The sequence below is a fragment of the Alligator sinensis genome, unplaced genomic scaffold, assembly GCF_000455745.1.
Source record: "Alligator sinensis unplaced genomic scaffold, ASM45574v1 scaffold647_2, whole genome shotgun sequence".
NCBI classification, from domain to species: Eukaryota; Metazoa; Chordata; order Crocodylia; family Alligatoridae; genus Alligator; species Alligator sinensis.
This window is the reverse complement of record NW_005841832.1, coordinates 3,136,934-3,151,837: the sequence shown is the minus strand read 5'-3', so window position 1 is coordinate 3,151,837 and position 14,904 is coordinate 3,136,934. Positions and strand designations below refer to the sequence as shown.

Sequence of the window (14,904 nt, the reverse complement as noted above, 5' to 3'; positions counted from 1 at the left end):
TCCCTACATAAAAGATACTGATGCATTGCAAAGTTCAAATTGCCTATTCATCACTTGATCAAGTAAAGCAATTGTGCTGTATGTAAAAGGAAATTTTCCTCCCAGGCCTCCAACCATATTTGTGTTTTTTTTCTGCCTCAACATTTTTTTTTTTTTTTTTTAAACAATGAGGACAGCATAATTGGGTAGAAGACACTGACTTCAGTCTTGCCATCAGCCATGGAATCCAGTCCAGGGATTTCAGCACCGAGCCTTTAATTTGTAAAGTGATTGGATTACAATTAAATTAATCCTTAGTGATGGAAAAGCCACCCCTATCCCTCAGCAAGTTGTTTCTGTGGTTAAATTATGCATCTTATTTTTAGTTCGTGTTTTCTTGTGTCAGCTTCCAGCTGGTGATTGTGAGCAATCCAATCTATGCCTCTGAGTGTGTGTATGTCAGTTCTTACAAAGCAGATACAAAGCTAGATTAGATGGGTTAGTTTATGGCTCAGGGAATAAGCCGAGTGTTCATCTGCCTGGGGTCTCCTTCTGACTAAGATACTCTAGGACTGTTTATGGCTTCTTCTGAAGTTGCTGGTAGCAACTGCTATAGGAGCTCTGACCCAGCCTGGTATTCTTATGCTATACATCCAGGGTTTGCCATAGGCCCACAGGTGTGAGGAAAAAAAAAAACGACACCAGAATCAGGACACTGTTTGAGAACTGAAGGCCCAAATGCTCCAAATGTAAGGCTGCAGGTGTCTGGCTGCACAGCATGCACTGAAGTAGGGTAGAAACATGGCCCCATCTGGAAGCAAAATTCCCACCGACTTGGATTGATCTCAGTTCAGGGACAGGATTGCTGGCTTGGGCCTGGCTTCTTTGAGAGCTGTTCTCTGTAATGTGGATGTCCTCTATAGGAATCTGTTCTAGCAAAGAATAGCTGGGGCACAAGATGATCCTAGCTACATCCCTTTCTCACCTATTCATTCTTCTGCCTGCCCTTGCCATGTGCCCATTCCACCAAACTCCCCAGCATGCCACTTACACAGCCAAGTCATTGTAGGTGTGGCACAGGTGGTCCTGCAGCCTATTTATTTCCAGTCTCTGCTCCTGTGGAAAAAAAGACAAGGTTCCCAATGGACTCAAGGGTGATGGATTTGTTCTATATAGCCCCATATCACCAGGGGCTGTTACAGTAAGCCAAAGGCCCAGTTCAGTTGTTTGCATTTTATTAACAAAAAAACAAAAAACAAAACAAACAAACAAAAAATCAGCCCTGACCCAATAAAAAGTCTTTCGTCAACATAGATGGCCCATCGGGCTGGCATGGTTAAAGCACAGCAGTTTCTGCAGCCCATGGCATGCAAAGAAGTGATGTGACCAGCATCATATCCAGCCATCTTTGATTCCCCAGCCCAAAATAGTCAGGTACAGCTTGGTTTACTGGAAGCAGCCTTCAGCACATAGAACAAGGGTTCAATGTCTAGAGCAAGGGTTCAAACCTCCCCTTAAATGCTAATGCTCTGTCACAGTGTTGCTTGTACAATAAACAGGCATTTTTGCCTACTTGCAAGACTGCCAGCTCTACAAAAGCTCTTTGTGGATAGTATATAGGCTTAGCATATAGTCAGTGTTCCAGCTCTACTCCTAGCTTCTGGCATGGGAGGATACTGGAGGTGTGGTCTGAGTGCACCACTGTGGATAAAGTAAGGGTAATTTGGGGGAGTGGGCAGAGGTGAAAGTCAAAAGGTGTCCCAGGAGACTATAGGGAGCAGATTATTACAAGTTAGAGGCTGATCTAAGTTTATCAGGACTCTTGCATGCTGCTCTAGGGGCATGGAGATAGCTTAAACTCCACCCTACCTTGTCCCAGCCCCACATGCAGATCTGGAATAACTGAGATTGGGGCACAAAAGAACTCCCTTTAACTGCTGACTCTGGCAGCTGCCACTCTTCCATTGTTAGTGGCCTCTTTCCCCCTTGCACCTTAGAGCAGCACTGGCTAAATAAACTAAATCACAAATGTAGTTCAGTGTGGGTTCTTGTCTTCAAATGGCTGAGGTCCAAGAGATTTAAAGTCCACACTGCTCTGTCAGAGGATTTTAATTACTTCTATTGCAGGCAGTGGAGAATCATGCATTTAGATTCTCAGCTCAAAGATTCAGGGCCTGCCAATGGTCCAACCCTCTTGAAGCCACTCAGCATAGTTTGGTCTCTTTTGACACCACAGGCTGTGGACTGGTATTCAAAGAGACCTGTAGCTCAGCCTAAGATCCTGGGATAAGCTCGACAAAACCCCTCTCACTCAGGTAGAATGATTAACACAGGCATGAGGAAGAACCAAGGCAGGAGTGCTATGGAGTGTCAGTGTCCATTACCTGCACCACCATCCTGTACTCTTCCACAGTTGCTGCTAGCTCCTCAGCCCAGTTGGTTTTCTGCAAACAGAAAAGTCAGAGAAAGCACCTAAAGTCATTACAGAGTAAAACTCATCTCATTCGTGATGGTTTAGTGACACCTGATGGTACTAGCAGGACACAGCATGCCAAACAGAACAAAGGCTGGAATGCTGGTTTGGTTAGATGTTCTAGGTTTAAATACCAGAAAGAATCACCAATTCCAACCTCTGGAAAGCACATGTACCAGAGAATGCCACCAAGTATTTTCTGCATCCCAATTATTTGTGGCCAATAATTAAATTATTTACTGCATTAAGAATGATCCACTGCAGGTCAGCAACCAATGGAATTAGTGACACAGAGATGGACAGAACAGGAAATACAATACTAAAGCCACAGTAGCACACTCGCTCTTTGAAGTTATGTGCAAGTTGCTCACCTCAGTAAGGGCAGCATCTTTGCAGGAGATGACACGTTCATATTCGCAAAGCTGAGACTGGAGAGAGGAAAAGAAGAGGTCTTAACTGCATCTGATCTCTTCCCAGTACTTGGTGCTTAGCTCTTCCTCAGATATCTTGACAAGCTTTATACTCATTATTAAATCTTAAAGCCCCAGTGAGAAAGTGAGTCAGAAACTACCACAGTTTTACAAGGAGGCAAGCATGGACACATAGAAAGGATTTGGTCCCTCCAGGTCACACCATAAGCCAGTGACAGTCAGGAATGAAATCCAGGAGTTCTGACATCCCACTCAGCTGCTCTAAGCCTCCAGGCTTGCAGTTCCAAACTTTAGATCAATGGACTGAAGTGCCACTCCTCAGAATTTCACCCACCTCTATCAAATTTGATTGAAAAAGGGAGGTTAATTTCACAGACCATCTACTATGGCTTTATAGCCCCAGCAGTTTGTGCGCCAGTTTGGAGACCATAGTTCTACACAACTGGCTCTCCTACAAATGCAAGTGGCCAAGAAAAAAAAAAAATCAGAATGCCCATCCCACAAGGAAATCACAGGGGATTAACATTTCTACTCCATCTGGACCCACAATGAAAAGTAGGATTAATTTCACAAAAAATTCCACTGATCTGTTCTGACTTATTTCTACTTTTATGCTTTAAAATATAGTATCACACGGTAATAACATTCAAAACAAAAGATTTTCATCAGAATGCGCTGATTTTTTTAAATTCTTGATAAGAAAACACTTATTTGGTTCACTTGGCATTTCTTTAATTGCAAAAACATTTATAAGGGACCTTTTAGCCAATTCCACCTGCCAAGTAGGAGGATACATCTCTTTATAGCAAAAACAACCTCATGATGGCAATACAGGCTGTATGTATTCAGCACTGCTGCAAATCAAATTATTAGTGTCTGGTGTGAAGACACCATGCAGGTCTCTGTGGTTTTTACCTTCATTTCAGCTTTCTCAGTGCCCAGCACTTCAATTTTCTGTCTCTTCCCCTCTCTCTCTGTGATGAGCTTTCTGTTCTATGAAGCAGCCACAAAAGATGTTTAATATTAATAAACCATACCAAACAGACATGGGAAGAACATGATCTAACTGTTCAAAAGGCTTTACCACCAATGAACGCAGACAGTGCTGCAATGAGTATGCAGCAACACTACACCCTAGGTTAACACAGGAAGTGAAAATTAAATTTCACATGCATTTGAAATTGCAGGAAAAACTAACTGGTCTAATAAAAAAGATATTGGATTTACCCAAAGAACCTTGTCTGCCTTTGTCCTTAGACCAACATGCTACAGCCTACACCCCAGAAAAAGCTAAAGGCACTTAAATGCAATTGAGCCTCTGGAGGATGATCAGGAGACACGGCTTAATAAAGTCTCTTCTGATGAAAGATGCAGACCACAACCAGCCAGGACCTTGGCTTTACACTTTGGATGCAAAATAGCAGATTCAACTGCCTTACAGTTACAGAAGGTTCTGGCGTCAGCACAGATGAAGACAGGAGAGTGTCCCTATTGAACTCTCTGCCCCACATCACTCACCAGTACCATACTGGAAGACTGGATTCATTGATGGGCTATTTTCATAATCTAGTCTCATCTCTAGCATAACAGGTGAGATACTCCTACCCAGGAACTGTTGGTCTCTAGCTAGACTATCTTTCTACAATATATCCAAGTTTGACTTAGATTTCGAGGACCAGAGAATGCATTACCCTGTTGATAAATTGTTCTGGTGACTAATCATCAGTCACCTTCCCTGTTAAAACATTTGCCCCCAGTTTCTACCAAGTTATCATCCTTCTTTCTTGCAGCTGCTGGATGTTTCTTCTCACCAGGTGTGTGCTAACAGACTGTGGTCAAGTTTATTTAACTTTTTCTTTGGTAAACTAAATAGATTGTAGTACACTGCATGGCAGTATTTCCAGACCTAGAATTATTCTTGTAGCAATTTCCTGAATTCTTCCCCAATTCATTACCGACTCCGAGGGGAGTGGGGTCTTGCTGTCATCCATTCCAATTCTGGCAGCGCCTTTGCTGCTCTTCAGTGGTTGTGCTTTAAAGCATGGATTCTGAATTTACCTGCTGATGCTCTCATCCAATATTATTCTTCAAGCCATCCTCACCTCCTCTTGAAGGTCATCCACTTGTACAGAGAGACACTGCTGTTCCTTTTCCTATGAAAAAAGGGGAAAGAATGGGGAGATGTTGAGGGGTGGAGACCCTTGGTCCAGGCTGCTGGTGTTATGTGTCATCAACTCATAAATTTATTCTCATGCCTCCCTGAAATCCCAGCACAAGAGGCCACAGGCCCTGCAACAGCTGCGCTGGGATGACAAGCCATTCACAGCTACAGCAAATGGGGAACTAGTAAACATCCAGGGGTTTTAAAAAAGGAAGGTACATTCAGTGCTGGCCAAGAGTGCCAACTTAAAAGAAAAACAGGGCTGGAAGGGACCTCTTGAGGTCATTTCATCCAACCTCCTGCTCAAGTAGTGATCCAAACCATCCCAGAAAAAATATTTATCTAACCTGAACTTAAACACTTCTTGCAACAAAGATCCCACATAACCTCTCTTTCAGCACTTCACCTCACTCAGAATTCTTGCTAATATCTAACCTAGATCTCTTTAGCTGCATGTGTTCCTATGGTGGGTTAAGGAAGCAATGATCAGTGACTAGAAAGGGTGTGTGTTACACCCCTCCCCCCACATCTTATATTTTTACAAAAAAAAAAAAAAAAAAATCAAATCTCCTTAGCTGCAATTTATTGGCAAGCCAGTAACTACTTGTCCTGTCTCCTGTACATATAGAGAACAATTGATTGCCATCCTCTTAATAGAAGCTCATTTTGTATTTGAAGACTTTTTATCCCTCTAAATGGTGATAGTATGGGCAGCCAGGAGGGAAAAGTTCTCCTTTGCACATGGGTATGATATGCCCCCTGCTGATGTTCATTTATACCAGATGAGAACCTAAGAACGCTGTGTAAATCACAGTTGAAATGGATGCAGCTCCACCAATTTAGTTCATCCAAGAATCAGGCTCTAGGTGTTAGGAACCATGGTTTTTAGTCTAGTACCAGATGCATTTGTAATGCACTGGCTCATCTCATTGGGAGTGATGCTGAGACCTCACCAACTCAGGACATGAGACAAGAGGTTGGTTTCTCCTGACCACTTTCAGACCCTCCCTCCCCTCACCTCAGTTTTCTTCCAAGAGAATGCAAAGCAGTTTGTTCTCTTGGGTGGATACATGATTGTAGACTTGTTAGTAGCCAGATGGAGTCTCAACAGGATTCCTTACATGACTTATCCAGCCAAACAGTAAAATCAGTTGCAGTTGCCTGGGGTTTTTGTCTGCATCCTGGCTGTCAGTACAGCTATTTCCTCCTCTTCCCCCGCTGAACTCACTCCTCCTAGAGCTGGGACAGAACCCAGGATTCACATGCCTACTCTACTACTATCCATAAAGAAACAGGACAGCTGCTTAAAACCAGTAGGCAGGGAAAATTCTGCTAAACTAAAGCACCTACCAGCTGCTGGGCTTGGGTGTGAAGTCTGACTTTTTCCTCTTCTAGCCTTTTTTCAATAGCCTTCAGGTCTTCTAGCTCATTAGCTATGTACTTGGCTTGTTCCAGTGCCTGCTGCATACTATCAAGGATAGCAGCTGGTGAGATGGTGCAGTAACTCGGGGCTTCTTAATTAGCAAGGTCAAGGGGAACTGACTGGGCAACTGTAGTAAAGAACCAAGTCTCACAAAATAAAATAGGTCCTGGATGTACTAGAATGTTTTGTCCATGCAGCTCTTATTGGCTTACAGTTGCTGACACTTTTCCTGCTGGAGCATGTCCACACCTGGCTGCTTGTGCCATTACAGCATGTGTCCCCTGTGAGCAGCTGTGTTGGCAAGACATGGATAGGAGCCAGAGCTGCCAACATTGCTGTATCACTGCACCACATCCACCCTGGCATTGCACCACACTGAAGCCAGTGCTGACTGAATACAGAACACCATCCCACTGAGTTCCCCAGACTGCTCCCTGCCCCATGATACCCACTATGGCAAGAGTCAAGGAACCAGCCCTGACTAAAGGGAGTGGACACCCTCTTGAGTCTCTCTATTCCATTCCCTGCCACAGCTGGGACTGTCTTCCATCCCTCCATTTTACCCTCTTAGCTGGCCCTTCAGCTCAGAGATCTCTTCAGTAAGCCGGGAATTGATCTCCTCAGCTGACTCAATGGTCCTCTGCAACTTGGCATTCTGCACAGCTAGCTTCTTGTTGCTACACTCTAGGTCTTCAATAATGCTTGCAAGAGCCACAGCCTCTTCCCTAAACCAGCAGAAAGGAAGAAGGAGATGTCAGCAGGGAGATCTGTGATCAGATGAGCCACTTTCACATCCCATCTTATAGTAAGCAGCCCAATGCTGTAGAAAGTACTCTTGGTTAAGGATCAGGTTCCCTTCAGGCCTAGTCAAAGCTACATTGAGAGTCCCAGCCTCAACAATCCATTCTGTCACTGAGAATGCCAGTGAAAGAACAGTTTGAATCCAGCCGCTCAACATCCTGTTCAGAGGCACAGAGAGGGAAAGGGACCAATGCCAGGTCCCACAACAAGCCAGTGTCAATGTAAGGAGAAGACCCAGAAGTCCTGAATCCTAGGGTTCCCAGAAGCACTGCCCCTCTGAATCCAAGTCTCTGGAATGTTTCCATGAGATTAAGTTTATAGTATTTAAGCCCAGAAGGGACTATTATATTTTCTTGCCTGAACTCCCATGTAGCACATGCCTTTACATTTCACCCAGTTACACCTATATTGGGCTTGTGTTTTGCTAATGCATCTCTTCTAGAAAGGTATCCAGTTTGGATCTGAAGACAGCAAGACAGGGAATCTCCTGCATCCCCTGGGAATCTCCTGCATCCCCTGGGAATCTGTTCCCCTAGCCTGAGAGGATCCTAACTATTTAAAATTCAGTAAAATATCTGGAAATATACGAAGGTCCAAGCCTACCGTGATCTTCTGTGGCAGAAGATTCCATGCAAACATTTCAGTCCTCCTTTGACAATAAGTTAGTACTTACAAGTTGCTGGTGTTGAAGTCCCCACCATAGCCCTCTAACTGAGCAGCATTACCTGCTGCCTTCCTCTTTTTCCCTAAAAAGGGGATAGAGATTAGTTTTCGGGGTGCGGCTTTGCAGTGGCTTTCTGGTCCCCATCCACTCTGCTGCCACAAATAAGTGGGGCATCAGAAAAGTAAACACTGGCAGGGAATTAGCAAATAGCTCCTGCTCACTAGGCAGGTGAGGGAGGGGAGGGGAGGGGAAGCAACTGGTCTTGAAAGTTGAATGCAACTTATTTCTGAAAGACCAGTGAGCTAATGACAGGGTCCATGAGAGGTATCATGCCACTCAGAATAGACTTCTAATCAGCTTTAATGTAGGGCATGGGGGAATGATGCGACATCTGTGTTTCCCCAATCCTGGAGTTAGCCAGACACCACTCTGATTCTCCACATAAGACAGAGCTGCCTGGGGGAGTACTTTGGTATGTGCCTGGCTGTTCGTAGGCCCTTGGAAGTATTACAGTAGATGGAAACAGCTAGAATATAGAGCTATATTCATCATGTCTCCTTCAACCCACCCATGTTTCCTACGCTAAAAACCTGTTATCTCTATTACCTACATCCCCATCTTCTCTCTTTCACCTGTTCTTATACTGCATCCATCACTATAGATGTTCACATAACTTTTCATTAATCTGAGATGCTCAGGTTATAACAGGGAGTGAGGACTCAAGTTCCATTTCCATCAGTGGGAGCCCCCTGCCCCAACATTGGGGGAAGCTTCCAAATCACCAGTTAAACTTGGTTTCTTTCCATTTTGCAGAAGCCCAGAATCTGTCCTCTGTAGTCTGAGCCACAGACTTGCTCACTCACACAAACCAACATAATCAAATGCCACCCGTTGCCCTTCTACACTAATCATGTTCTGTCTAATCCAGACCAGGAAGGAAGAGAGAGGCAGCAATTGATCTTTCTATATTAGCAAATGCTCAGGAGGCACTAAGATACTGCAGCTGTGGGGTGAGTGGGGAAGAGGAAAGCTGTTCTATGAGTGTATTTCAAAACCCAGGAGAATTCTGGGTACCTTTGGCATAATGAACAAAGAGAAAGGCCCCATTTCCCAAGGGCGCATTAAAAAACTGTCTATATTTAGCACTAAATACACCATCTTTCTTTTTTTCCTCTCCCCTTTATCCCTTTCAGCACAGGCACCTACCAGATGGTAACAGGCAAATATTGTCCACAAACTTGTCTTGCTCTTTGGTGCACTCTAATCCCCTGGAACATAAATTAATAGTTATCATTCCTGCTTTATTGCTGTCTCCATGAAATGGATCACCACATGCTCTGGCTGTATCGGGTGACCTTTCTTTATTCACCATCCGCCTCTAATAAGCAAAAGGATGGAATGAGTTCTCTCATTTCACCAGGAGGTTTTGCAATAAAGTTGCTTAATCAGTTGCATGTCAACAGGGGGGAAACATTCAGATCTGAGGGATGCAGGCAAAAGAGGAAGGCCACCCATGTTGTCTTAGATATAGCTGTGACGACAAAGCCAGGATAAGATCTCACTCTGCATTTCATCTTGTTTTTATTAGAAGGGAATGGAGCTGATTTGGGAACTTTTTTTGGTGAAAGACTAAAATGGACAGATGGCAAAGGTATACAGAGTACTGAACACAGATTCTGTAGCAGTCTGACCTAGGAATTACAGTAAAGGGACTTCTGGATTCTATTCCTACCTTTGTAAATTAAGTCAGGTGATTAAAGCAAGGGACTGAAAGTGAGGACCCCTGGGTTCTACTCTCAGCTCTTGGAGGCAATACAGATAAATGAGTAGGACAGAGAAAGACTCTGAGGTTCTGTTTCTGTGATTTTTTTGGTTGAGGAAGGTAAAAGTGGGGCTGGGAGCCAAGACTCTGGGTGTTCTAATCTAAGCTCTTTCCAAATGTGTTGCCTAGGAAGTTAGAACAGGCAGGGATACAAGGCAAAATTGGATTCCCACTTACTGACTGTATGACTTTGGTAGCCTCTTAAAGCTAGGTTGTTAAAGGTAGATAGGCACCTGAAGATGTACAGGCATTTTTTTAGAAGTGCCTGGATACCTAATGCCTGTTGGGTTTGTTTTGTTAAATAGACATCTTTGCAAATCCTACTAGGCAGCCCTTCTGCATTTTAGGCACCTAAATAGCTTTGTGTATCACCTATTGCCTCTCTGTGCCTCAGGAGTGGTGATTAAGCTATGCAAGTTCTTAAAGCAGCTTCCAATGACCACTGACCCATCCCGTCGACAGTCTGAGATCCAATCCTTCATGACAGCATGGAAGGTTGGCAGATCCACAGCAACTCCCCTTTCTTCCGGGTCCAGCATTTTATAAAGAGATTGCAGTCTCCCTTCCTCACAGCTTTGACCCGTCATGGCCTGCAAGTACTCAATAATCCGGAAAACAGGTACCTTTCCTGCAACCCAACACAGAGAAAGCAATGATCACAAACAGGCAGCAAGCACATCTTCAGGCATTTCCCCTCCAGTTTTTCCACCTGTAAAGTGGGGATAAGACCTCCTTTATCTCTGCCCAGTAGCTAGACTGTAAGTTCCCTGCGGCTAGGTCTGCGTTTTTACAGTGCTTGGCATAATGGGCTGTGGTCTCCCCACTACTGAATAAATAAGTAGTAGCAAAGAGAATCATTTGCTTTATTTCTTTTATGCCTGCTTTCCCTCATAGTGAAGTTTGGCACTGTTAAGCCTCTAGGGTAGCTACCAGGAAAGTTAAACTAAAATTAGAAAAGGATTTTTGACATAAGGCATCAGTGATCACGCAGCAGTTAGGTGCTAACAATAAAAGAGATGCTGGAATTACTGTATGATATAAAGCATCGACTACAAGACCTCTTCTGAAAGTTGGCTCTTCAAGCCACATCAAAATGGCTTGAAGAGCCAGCTCAATAAAATGGCCTTGTTTTCAGAAGAGCTGAGTCCCTCACTGATCTCCTTTTGGCCTGTGTAATTTCTAATGCACAGGGATTAGGTTCTCTTGTAGTTGGTCTTGACAGAGACACGAGCAATGCCTGTCTTGCCAACATTCAAGAGTGCATTTTAGAGAGATTGCATATCCCAGAATGCAGGGGTCCACCTTGTTGCAAACAAAATACTGTTCAGCTCAAGATGGAGCATTGCATGCTGGAAGCTACAGCCCCTATCAAGGGTGTGAGCAACTGTGTGACATTCTGAACCCAGGAGCCAGTAATCTGTGCCCCTTCTCCACAGCAATATAGAACCTCTTCAGTAATGAGTTACTCTGAAATTTACCAGGCAGAGTCCTGTCCATGTAATGTCAACTGAACCATACTTGTGAATTCTTAAGAGTGTAGAAAAATCTCCATCCTGATGATGCTAGATATTTTTAAAGGATTTCAGACATCAGAACATGGGCTGTGAGTGGAAAAGTTTAAGGCCAGGAGATGCGGGAGGGGGTGGGATTTGCTAAATTGGTCTCATCGCAGAAAAGCTTTCAGATCTAAGGCAGACAAGATTCCTTGTGTGAATTTGATATCTTTTATTAGACCAACCCAAATGGTTGGAGAATGGTTATTAAGCAAGCTTTCGGGTTCAAAAACCCTTCGTCAGATCTAAGCGCACTTGACTTCCCAGTACCACTAAAGCTCTTAGCCACAAAGTGCAAATTTCCAGTTGACGTTAGAAAAAGCTTTCTACCTGTTTGTTCCGGATCACAGGCCTCAAAAGTGCAGTTGAGTACATGCTCCTCTGAGCAACCACCCCCGCTCGGAATGCTGCTCTTGGTGCTGAGGACAAGGCTGTTCCATGACACTGGTGAGGAAGAGGAGGAGATGTTACATTTGCAGCAGGACAGAGCATCTTTTGGTGAGGATAGCTTCTAAGTCAGATTACCTGCAAACAAATCCTCCCTTTTGGGCTGTTCCTGTCATACTGTTATGGACTGTGGAATAGTAGGATACTTAGATAAATGTTTTATGAATACACTGTTAGGAACAATCCTGGTATGTTTGACAGCATGGAAAGGGGGAGAATGGTCCAAGGCTACCTAGTCTTTCCCCTGCTCCACCTTTTACAATTCCATGATACACACACATGCACACACCTACGCACCCTGCAAAAATTCCATTTGTACTCAGGGATGTCACCAGGCCAAAATCAGCTTTTAGGCTATGCCAGCTCAATCTAGCTTAATTTTCTTGATTTTAAAATGAAATGTTCTGGACTTATGCTCATGTATTGGCAAAGAGATCCTGGCTTATGAGGTCAAATTGCAAGGATTAATCAGTAAAGAATTTAGCTTGAAGGGCCTATTATGTATAGCCAAAGTGGGCGTGTGTGTGTGTGTGTTTGTCTCTCTATACACAATAACTACCTATCCACCCATTGCCATAATACCTCCTCTTATCTATCCTACAGCAATCATTATGGTACCTAAATGCTATTTGGACTACCCCTCACAACCTGAAGTAACCAAGTGGGCATCCTTAATAATAATATCCAAGTGGAACAGTTTGAATCTGAGGCCTGTGACAAAAGTGATGACTTCATCAGTCTCTACGACTTGCTTAAGTTGAATCGGACTCTGCAAAAAACTCCCCTCAGCATTCCTTAAAGTTTCAGGTAAGTCCCGTCAAGCAGCACTTAGAGGGTCTGAATGCAGAGGGCCTTGCCTTCTTTTCCAGCATCACAGCAAATGCAGTTTTCTTGTATGTTTTTGCCCTGGGGTGGGCACACTTAGCTTCATACCTAAAAGCCCCTTATCCTGCAATCAGGTCTGTGCTCCTACAGCTCTGGTACAGATCTCAGTGCAGAAGGTAGTATGGTTGACAGATAGAGCACTTGGCTGAAGGCATCCCTGTGCTTGAGATAATTTGTTGGTATTGAAACTTATCTAGCAGAAACAAGTGATACCAGTAAAATAATTTGTTTAATCCAGTTCTCCAAATGGAGTTAGCTATACTGCTAACTTGATATATAATTTTTTCTACACAGTTTGCCAGCAGCACAGCTGTATTGGTTAAGGGTGTGATTTCCACCTCTTTCCCCCATATTCTTGGCTAAACTTTTAGGTGAGTATGGAGATTTAGGTTCTGTCCCAGTCTCCACCACAGCCTTTCCTTGGGCAAGTCTGGTCTATCTTATTTTTTTGTCAGTGCTTAGACTGCAAATTGTCTGGGACAATTGTCTCTTACAATGTGCCTGTAAAACCTTACCTCACTGTCGATCATGTTTTCTAGACCCTTGTATAATAAATATGAAGTAATAGCAAAGTAATAATGAATAATAGTTTAGTTCTCGTATTGCAGTTTCAGAGTTATTTAATTTGGTGGTAACATCACTCCCCGCCCTTTTTTCAATTTTTGAATGCCACCCTTTTTGTATCACTAATGCACAGCCACCTAATAGTTCCAGAAAAGAAAGAAGTTGGTTTTGGCAGCAAAAGTTGGGGGCATTTAGCTCATGTGATAAGGGATGGGCAGGAACTATGAAATAAGCAAATCAGCTGTAAGCTTCTGCTAATATTATCAGCAAGGATATAGTTAAAAAATGTTGACATTGAAAGCTAAGCATGATTCTTTCAGAGTCAAAAGAATGGGCCAGGTCTCATCTCTCATCAGGGCAGATTCAGGCTGTCTACAGATTCTGGCAGACAGCATTGTTTTGCTTAACCTTGAAAATGTGACTTCAGGGCTATGTTTGCAGCCATAAGGATTATAACATTGGCCTTGATCCACCAAAGCATTTAATTACCCACTGGAATTTTAAGTATAGCGTTCATATGAAGAAGACTGGGATGTAAAAGATTCAGGTTCTAGCCCCTGCTCTGACACAGCTGTCCCACATGACCCTAGTCATTTCCTCTATGCCTCAGTTTCTCACCTGTAAAATAAGTAGGAAAGAGTTCTTACCCCCAGTAGCAAATAATGCGAGGCACTCAGATACTGCAATAATGGTAGCCACCTGGTATCATAGAGCCCAGAAAAGCAATACTGTACTTACTTCCTGGTGATACAACCATCGACAATTCTGTGGATATCCCATCCTCTTTGGGCTTGAAAGACTGGCTCTCACTTATGCTCACCAGCTGATCTGTTTCTCCACAGGAGCTGGCTTCATTTGAAAGCCACAAGCAAGCCTCCTTTTGGAAGGAAAGCATGCCTTCTGATGCCATTTCACCACCTCATCTGAGCTAGCCTTCAAAGAAACAGGCACCAAATTAAGAATACCACTCCTAAAAATAAGGTATCTCTTGGAAATGGTTTTATTGACAAGCTCTCTTCACACATGGTAATCAAATTGTGTCTGATTACATTCTAGTAGACTAACTGGCTTAAATGAGGGAATCAGAGAAGCTAGCACCACTGCGTATGAATGGACAGTCACTAGCCTAAGGTAGTGGCTGCCCATTCACATTCAGGGAGGTGCTAGCTTCTCTGATTCCTGCATTTAATTAACTACAGCTGTGGTATAGTTTACCACTAGGCCTACCTTGGGATTTCTCCCAGGATCTTGCACCTAACTCTCACTTAATGACTTTCATGGCATGTCTCCTGATTTAAACCAAGGAGGTCTCATATGTGGTCAAAATGAATACCCTTTAACCAATCTGGGAATGGGGGTGTCAGGAAAACAACAAAATAGGACACACACCTGGCTGATGATGGGATATTTAGAATATATAGATTATTTGGAAGGGATTTATTTAGGATGAGCAATTGTTTATGGAGAACAAATAACACCCCAGATCAATGGAAGTTATCACACTTATTGAAGAGGGAACTATTAGTCTACTGAATTATTTGGGTGCAGTAGTTAAAGCAAGTAGTAGCATACAAAATGAGGGAATTTTTTTTATGGATGTTATGGAGGGCTGGCCTATTTATTCTGGGGAGTGCAATATGTAAATTACGTATCCAGTTGAGATAGGGCTGTAATAAACCAGGACAATTTAAATGATAATTT

The 14,904-nt window shown here is 43.4% G+C and overlaps 1 protein-coding gene and 1 long non-coding RNA gene across 2 annotated transcripts in view; one reads left to right on the top strand and one right to left on the bottom strand.

Moving 5' to 3' along the window:
• Positions 1-14,131, bottom strand: part of CCDC155 (coiled-coil domain containing 155) — a 27,998-nt gene extending 13,867 nt beyond the window's left edge. Inside the window, exons 1-12 of the mRNA XM_025196527.1 lie at positions 13,942-14,131; positions 11,638-11,751; positions 10,202-10,382; positions 9,139-9,200; positions 7,942-8,014; positions 7,031-7,192; positions 6,395-6,512; positions 4,986-5,036; positions 3,799-3,876; positions 2,824-2,880; positions 2,364-2,423; positions 1,031-1,095 (exon numbers count right to left, since the gene is read on the bottom strand). Of these exons, the coding sequence (XP_025052312.1) occupies positions 1,031-1,095; positions 2,364-2,423; positions 2,824-2,880; positions 3,799-3,876; positions 4,986-5,036; positions 6,395-6,512; positions 7,031-7,192; positions 7,942-8,014; positions 9,139-9,200; positions 10,202-10,382; positions 11,638-11,751; positions 13,942-14,113 (1,193 nt within the window). The 5' untranslated portion in view covers positions 14,114-14,131. The remainder of the gene's footprint in view (positions 1-1,030; positions 1,096-2,363; positions 2,424-2,823; positions 2,881-3,798; positions 3,877-4,985; positions 5,037-6,394; positions 6,513-7,030; positions 7,193-7,941; positions 8,015-9,138; positions 9,201-10,201; positions 10,383-11,637; positions 11,752-13,941) is intronic.
• LOC112549204 lies at positions 11,706-14,160 on the top strand. Its single transcript, XR_003092571.1, has 3 exons — positions 11,706-11,805; positions 12,358-12,561; positions 14,046-14,160. It is a non-coding gene; the product is annotated as an uncharacterized LOC112549204 (long non-coding RNA).
• Positions 14,161-14,904: the final 744 nt, after the last annotated feature.